General features: G+C 36.0%; 1 protein-coding gene and 1 long non-coding RNA gene across 2 annotated transcripts in view; one reads left to right on the forward strand and one right to left on the reverse strand.

Annotated features, from left to right (window-relative positions):
* LOC111454332 (mannose-P-dolichol utilization defect 1 protein homolog 2-like) overlaps window positions 1-4857 on the forward strand; it is a 7803-nt gene extending 2946 nt beyond the window's left edge. Inside the window, exons 4-8 of the mRNA XM_023095786.1 lie at window positions 108-174; window positions 393-452; window positions 3603-3663; window positions 3748-3789; window positions 4349-4857. Coding sequence (XP_022951554.1) covers window positions 108-174; window positions 393-452; window positions 3603-3663; window positions 3748-3789; window positions 4349-4452 — 334 coding nt within the window. The 3' untranslated portion in view covers window positions 4453-4857. The remainder of the gene's footprint in view (window positions 1-107; window positions 175-392; window positions 453-3602; window positions 3664-3747; window positions 3790-4348) is intronic.
* The window catches only part of LOC111454333, an 18482-nt gene continuing 14099 nt past the window's right edge, over window positions 3782-8164 (reverse strand). The window contains exon 3 of the long non-coding RNA XR_002712407.1: window positions 3782-3794. This is a non-coding gene — a long non-coding RNA (uncharacterized LOC111454333). The remainder of the gene's footprint in view (window positions 3795-8164) is intronic.

Here is an 8164-nt window from a genome sequence, read left to right on the forward strand (position 1 = left end):
TTTTTTTTTTTTTTTTTTTAATTTTTATTTATTTATTTATATATTGATTCTGGAAAAAGAAAAAAATAGAGAAACTTGCATCGAGCCTTAACATGATGGCCACTCAGATATTGTGCTCTAGCACCAACAGTTTTAGCCGGTCAAATTAACCCTGTTCTCTTTGAAGCTCTATACGTAAGTCTCATACTGTTTATTAAGATTACTTAATCCATGTTTTAAGCTTTCTCCGTTTCTTGTATAATGTTATTTTAGATATTTTTCTGTCACTAATTTATTTGTTTATTCCTCAAAGGAAGTAAATAAATGAAGAACAATTGAAGACTTACATCTACGTGTATTGAAGTTTTTCTCCCTATACTAAAAGCTTTCCCAATTTGTAAACTACCTTTCAGGCATCTCAACATGCAATTTTTCTCTTCTCGAGGATTCCACAAATATGGAAGAACTTTTCTGTAAGTTTATTTGAAGGTCCTATCATACAATTTCAAATTTTTAATGAATATTATATTTGTTGATCATCATGCGTTGGTGTATTAGTCAACAATAAGAACCATGGTAGCCACTTATGATTTAATATCCTACAAGTTCTTTAGCAATCAAACATAGTAGACTCAAATGGTTCTGAAAGTGCCTTGTGTTTGCGAGTTCAAGCTGAACTTAACCCATGTTTTATTTAACGGACCCACTCACATATATATCAATTTCAGAACCATGGCTGAACTTAACCCATGTTTTATTCATCTTTTCTTTCTTTTTTGAAAAGAAACCAATCTTCTATTGAGAAAAAGGGAAGAATATATGAGAACATACAAAGAAAAAAGAAAAAAAAAACCACATAAGGAGTCCAAGTGACTAAAAAAAAAGGAGAGAGAGAGAGAAAAGATTCCAAGCCAAAAGAATGAGGCTTAGTTGATAGCACACAAAAATGTAATAGACATTGATTTTCATACTAGGAAAGCACTTTTCTTTGTTCCTCATTAAAGGCGAGATAGTTCCTTGCTTTGTAGCCATAAATACCTAGGAGTTAAAGTACTCAAGACTAAATGAATTTTTTGGGCACCATCTTCTTGATGTTTAGGAATATTTATACAAGTTGTATAACAAACGTACATCAATGGAATCATGACTCAACCATGGAGGATCACCCTCCTAAAACAAAGGAAATAATTAAAAATAAAAATGAAAATGGAGGAATTCTCCTTACAATACGGAAATGACAACACATGAAGAAAAATTCAACCAACAACTAAAGATAATTTAAATTGGTTAACCTTCAATTATTCTTTTTGTTGTAGCATTGTATCAGTTTGCCTTTATGTTGTTTGAGAGGTGAGAACTAGTTAGACTTGAGAAAGTTTTACATTTGCTGAAAGTAGCAATGGTATAGGTTAAAACTTTGTTGCAGCTAGCCTTCTTTCTTCTGCCACCTATCTGTGTCTTTGCTCTTTTGGTGCTACCATGCTTTTCGGCTAAGAAGCACGGACATTTTAGTTTGGCTAGCATGTTTGTGTACGACATGTGTTGGACGCCTAGATGCTCCAACAATTGTTGGACATGTGTAGGACACTTGTTGGGCACATATAGAACACTTGTTAGCAATATAGATGTGTTAGATGTCACAATCCATGATGCAACTATGCCCTCAAGAAAATCATGGAGGACGATCGTCAGTTTAAATGGGGAGAATTTTACAGTTGTTTTAAGAAGAGAATAGATTGTGACCCTCATGTGCGGTCAGTTAAAAGCATGCTACTCGTTGGACTACTTGAGGGTCGAGAGAGACAAGTGTCATGATGCAATCGAGGAGGACGAATCTAACACATCAAGAACTGTGTGCATGATGCTGAGCTAGGATATAAGAAAGATTAGAGGCAATGGTGTCATTAGGGGTGTCAGAGACAGGCTTAAAGGGGGCTAGGTAGGGCTCTGAGCCATAACCTAAAAATTGGGGTTGTAGCGTGAGTTTTGACAAGTAGCTTTCGAGTTAAGTTTGTATAAGTGTAATGTGGAAGCTCGCTAATTTGGTGTCAATTGGGCATGATGCCAAGCTAAGGTATAAGAAAGATTAGAGGTAATGAAGTCATCAAGGGTGTCCGATACATGCTTAAAGAAGGGGGCTAGGTAGGGCTCCGAGTCATAATCTCAAAAATTGGGGTTCCGGCATGAGTTTTGACAAGTAGCTTTGGAGTTAAGTTAGTATAAGTGAAATGTGGAAGCTCGCTACTTTGGTGTCAATTCGACACCAGATGGACTTTATGAGGCCATATGACGCTTTGCCAAAATGATGTTTACTCCTGCCAAAAGAAAAACACCTTACAATGTACAATAGGGAAAGACATGGTGTCACTTCTTCATCACCCTTGGGCCCCATAGTCTAAGTGAACTACCCATGGAACATGCGTGTGTCATAGTGTGGGCAATTGTTGTAGGACGAATGTTTTAGGCGTCTTCTTTTGGGAATGAGTTCTCGAATCTACTGTCGGGTGGTATGGGTGTGCCAACATCGTGCCTGCCCTTTTAGTCGTTGGTGGATGTATTGAACAGTTCTTCGGCATGGTATGCAACAATGACTCGACATGGACACAGGAGGACTCATGCCTCAATAGTACTCTGATGATGTATGTATGAGATGCTCCGATCATTAAAGTTGACTCATGGGTCGATTCTAGGTAAGTGTTCCTAAATGAGCAGCAAAGATTGATGACATTTTGAGGCTTGGAATGATATCTTGAAGCATCGAACACAATAGAGGTCCTGCGTAGCACTGTAAAATATCCTAATAGGTCTCAGTAAGTGCTGAAATGACTTGGTAAGCTATGATTGAGCATTTAAGGCCATTTTGACCCAACAAAGGGTCCAAACACATCCGGTTGAAGTTACCAATCTATGTAGAGCATGTGGGCCATGTTGTTGAGAACCAAGATGATGAAATAAGATGTGACGTTGCATTTGAAGGACCTTGACTAAGAGTAGAAGAAAGTTGTCTAGAGTCGCAATCGAATGGAAATACACATACAACAATGTGCATGGCAAAATGGAGCTTAGTTTCTACTACATAATTCATGTTCAGTCGGCGAAGAAGATCCTTGACTAAGGTCGGACGAAACCATAAAGAGAAGCGAAAAAGTACAATGAGGCTTGAGTTTCTTTCAAGGCGCGTCTAAATCATGATGCCGCACGGTTTGAAAAGTACAACCGTGCAATGGATACTAGTTAGATAAAGTTGTTCAACATTTGTAAAACATGTATCAAATACTTCTTAAGTATACTAAATTGACTTTTAATAATAAATTTTGAGAGTGAAATACATCAACATCATATTTTTAAGCATGTAAATGCATAAACTTATGGACGATGAATGTTCTTGTATAAAAATTATGTAATAAATGTGCCCTTGTCTTAGATTTTAAGATGACTTGTAACAGTATCTGTGTCATGTCGTATCCAAGTCGTATCCGTATTCATGTTTCTTAGCTTTCAGGTATGTTATATATTGTTTATAAATAATATTTTCTTTGGCTTGATGACTTGTCTTAATTTTATTTTGTTTTGATCTCTCCGTTGTGAAACTTCTTATTAAAAAAGCAATGTTCTCTTTACAGAACAAAAGTACTGGGGAGCTTAGCTTTTTAACATCCTTAATGAACTTTGGAGGTTCTATGGGTAAGATGATTGTATAATGAAATTTAGCGGTCGCATCAGTTTTCTTGCGAAGTTATCAAGGTTGCTTTCATTTTTCTCTTGCAGTGAGGGTTTTCACCAGCATCCAAGAAAAAGCTCCAAACAGTGGTATCCTTTTTTTCTTCACTTAAACTGTTTATGTAGTCGTTTTAGTGATGGCATCTTTAGAAGGAATTTGGATTCAAGAATCAGTCGTAGGAACATCACAGAAGTGAAGTTGCATTGTTAAAAAAAAAATCCCAAGATATTATTAGTTCTCCGAAACTATGGTTTTGCAAAATGCAGGTCGTTTTGGATTTTATGGGTTGAATCTTTAACAGAACACTTCTTCTGATTTATTAGCATCCTTCAGTTTTTTTTTTTTACTCATCGGCTACTTGAAAATTATGAACTTGATGGGAAATTTTTAATATATATATATATATATATATTTTTTTTTTCTGTTTGCAAATATATATGCATAAGTTAAGCCTGATTGCCTATGCAAGCATTGTATTCATCTGCAAACATAATGCGACATTCCTCCGGGTCTTTGAAAACTTGATTCACTGGCGCTCTCTGGCTTTATGAGTAACCTTTCGTTTTTATTTCCTGTTAATATAATCCATTCAAGTTCTTTTCCTATTTTATTCATTTTGACAAACTGTGGTCCTTAAACTTGTCAAAGTTCTCTTGGGATCGGCTCTTTCTATTGCAACAAACGGTACCATTTTGAGTCAGATAGCTCTATACCAGAAGAAGGATGAAAAGAAAGGGAAGAAAACAGATTAGAGGATGAAGACTTGCAGTTGTGGCTTTGCCATATTGAAGATTAATGCTTGTATGTAGTAAGTAAAGGTGAACAAAAGTCAACTGTCTTAAAAAGAAAGGTTTTGGACTCTCTACTTCGTGACAGTTTCTCAAGCTTAGTCTTTAGCTTGTTGAATACAACTCCTCCTCGATATAATCATTTTATTACAAGAAGTCCAGAGTTCTTTTCTTTTCTTTTAATATATAATGGCACATTGATTGCTGGAGTCATTCTAGGTTTTGATTGTGATCTCCGCCTGGTCACCTTCGCCCATAAGTCTTATGTATGGGGTTGTAAAGGGGAAGGAGGTGAAATGTACTTTGCACTGGATTATAGATTTATCTCGATATATATATTTTTTTTCCTCGGAATGATATTTTTTATCTCGATAAACCTTTGGTCGATTTATTGTGAATGCACACACTCATTTTCAGGAAGATGACTGAAACTAGATCATTGGACATGGCATTTTGCTAAGTAGTAGGACTATGTAGAGGATATTGTTGTGCAGGTACATTTGAATGGAATTGGTAACTGCTTCTTTTAGCAAAAAGTGGCTAACCTCAAGTTCCAAGCGCTTGTGAAACAAAGTTGCCTTACAAAAGAAAATGTCAAACTATATATCATTAGCAGTCAGGTATGTAAGATGTTGCTAGAATCTGAAATTAAACTGCTTTTTCTTCTTGTCATTATTTCTTTATTTCCTTGCCTCTTATTCTGATTTGATATCTAGATTCAAATATATGATACAAAAGTACAATCAGCTGAGAACAAAAGGAGCAAAGTAGCAAAGTTTTTCCTTCTGATACTCTTTTTCTAGTGACTTCTTTTTTCTTTCCCGTGTTCTGTGTTCTTACATGCCATAATTTTGTAGTCCATTGCCAAGCAAAGGCTGCTTTTGTTTCTCTGGGTTACATAGATTGCTGGTTGGTTTTAGGGTCCCAATTAGCAGAATTACATCATAATTTGGAAACAAAATAGGAGGTGTTAGGAGGAAGAGAGCAGAGTTTGAGATGAAGTTTAAGGTGAGAAAAGGGGGGGGGGNGGTTCTGGATTGTCATGATAATTCTGAAAGGGAGAAAAGCAATGTCAACTCAATTCTCATCATGATGTTTGGCGAACCTTTTGTAGCCAACAAATGATTACGACCAACCCTTAAGAACCATCATCAATGTCCCAAAAATGATTTCCATCCTACTGAAAATCATTAAAACAGGTTAGAGGAAGAAACTGTTGAAGTTGATAATAGGAATTGCTGTTAGAGGCAAATACAAGTAGCAGCAGAGAAATCTAGTAGCATTTCTACAAATCAGTTATAGCAAACAGAAAGAAAGACATTAGGTGTTAAAGCCTGAGTCAAGGAGTTGAGTGCAAAGCCTTAACAACAGTGGAGATAGATATATTATTGAACGCAGACAGAGAAGTAAACAGAAGAGACCAAAGTGTTTCAATTCTCTGACACTCACAATAGTTAATAGTCATTGGAGTGAGTAGTAATTATATTGCAATCTTGATTTCAAGAACTTGTATATATATATATATATATATATATATATATATATATATATATATATATATATGTTTTTCATGCAGACATGGAAGGAGTAGATGCAGAAAGCAGCAGAAACTTTAGAACAGGTTATTATGTGTTTAGAAATATCATGTTTTTGTTCATAGTGGAGCTGCAGAGTGGATTTTAGAGGAACAAATGATACAGATAATGAGATTGGAAATGGTAATTATTTCCAGAAGGATTGAATTTGACACAGTTTTGTTCAGAATCAGAAAAGAAAAGATTAGTGATGTTGAAAGTATGAAATTCCCAGAGAGCAAAGCAGAAAATTTCTGACACCTCTTTAAATTGGGTCTGTTGGATGAATGAATGGGACACAGCTGGAATGGAATGGAATGGAACAATATTAAGATCCTTAGCTACTACAGATTTCAAACCCTAATTCCTCATTGACCAAGTCAAACCCTGGATTTCCAACCTCCACCCAGTAAAAAAGATGGATTGCAGCTTTTAGAAAAGGGTATTGCATTTTTGTTGATGGAAAAATGTGTTCGTAGCCTGTGTGTCTGAGTTGAGTTACCTCTGTGAAGCAAGCAAGCTGAGTAACCCCTTTTTCTCACCTTTTTTTGCGATATCTCACATTGGTTGGTGAGTAGAACAAACCACTATTTATAAGGGTGTGGAAACATTCTCTTAGCAGACATGTTTTAAAGCCTTGAGGGGAAACCCGAAAGGAAAAGCCCAAAGAGGACAATATCTGCTAGCGGTGGATCTGGGTCATTACAAATGGTATCAGAGCCAGATACCAGACGATGTGCCTGCCTTCTCGCTGTTCGGGGGTAGACACAAGGCAGTGTGCCAGTAAGGACGCTGGCCCCAGAGGGAGGTGGATTTGGGGGTGGTCCCACATCGATTGAAGGAAGGAAAGAGTGCCAGAGAGGACGTTGGGCCCCGAAGGGGGGTGGATTGTGATGTCCCACATTGGTTGGGAGGAGAACAAACCACCATTTATGAGGGTGTGGAAACCTTCCCTTTGCAAACGCGTTTTAAAGCATTGAGGGAAAGTCCGAAAGGGAAAATCTAAAGAAGACAATATCTGCTAGCGGTTGATCTGAGTCGTTACATTTCCCTTTTATTTTGTTTCTCGTAGAGTGAGCCTCGTCCCTCTCCCTCTCTGTGTTCATCGTTTCAGGCTATATATTGCTTCTTCCAACTTAATGAAAAGGAAAAGAAATCAGTCCTTTCGTACGTTAAAGCAGCAGCTATAGTCTTTAAATGCTAGCTGCAAATACTGTAACACCTCAATACTTACAAAATCAATTCAAATTCTTTAACTTCTTTAAGATTACTGATCATTTAGGAATATTTCTTCTATTAATCTTAGCTGTTAGTACCAGAATCCAGTCACATTTAGACTCGGTTAGGGTGATAGATACCGGATGGCGTAAATGTTGAGTTGGGTTAGATAGCGGATGGCTGGTGTGCTCAATTGAGTTACTTATTTAAGCATTGTTGTTGTGATTATAGATTGACGTGTGTTTATTGAATAGCTATGAATTTATAAACTTTCTATATTTTTCTTCTAGGATTGTTTGAATAACTATGTATTGTTAACCAATTTTGAGTTACCAATCCAACCAACTTGACATTTTAGAATGATTCAAAAAGTTTTTCCAACCCTATTCATGGACACTCCTACCGATGACCATAGGTAGACACCTCAACTCAAGTTAAGACCAAGCTTTGTAAGTTGTTACCTATTTTGACCATAAAATATTATATATAAAATTGAATTTATGCACGATAGAATCCTAAATTTTAAATAAATATTGAATAAGCCAAAAACTTGTTCGACTTATTAGTCACTTATTATTTAGAGTAGCCTCACATTAGCTAATTAAGTAGAACATCATGAGTTTATGAGTAAGGAACGCTACTTCATTGGTATGAGCCATGAGAGATTATTCTCAGAGTGGATAATATCATACTATTGTGGAAGTTCACGACTCCTTCATTACGTAATAATCTTGTATTTTCACTTTCACCCTAATGAAAAAAAGCTTACGAATTCAAATTATAAAGGAAAAAAGACAAGCTATTAGGTACCAAAGGGGTAACTTTTTTTTTTTTTTTTTTTTTTTTTTTTTTTTTTTTTTTTTTTTTTTTTTTTTTTTTTTTTT

Source organism: Cucurbita moschata, unplaced genomic scaffold (genome assembly GCF_002738365.1).
Source record: "Cucurbita moschata cultivar Rifu unplaced genomic scaffold, Cmos_1.0 Cmo_Scf00016, whole genome shotgun sequence".
Taxonomy (NCBI): Eukaryota; Viridiplantae; Streptophyta; class Magnoliopsida; order Cucurbitales; family Cucurbitaceae; genus Cucurbita; species Cucurbita moschata.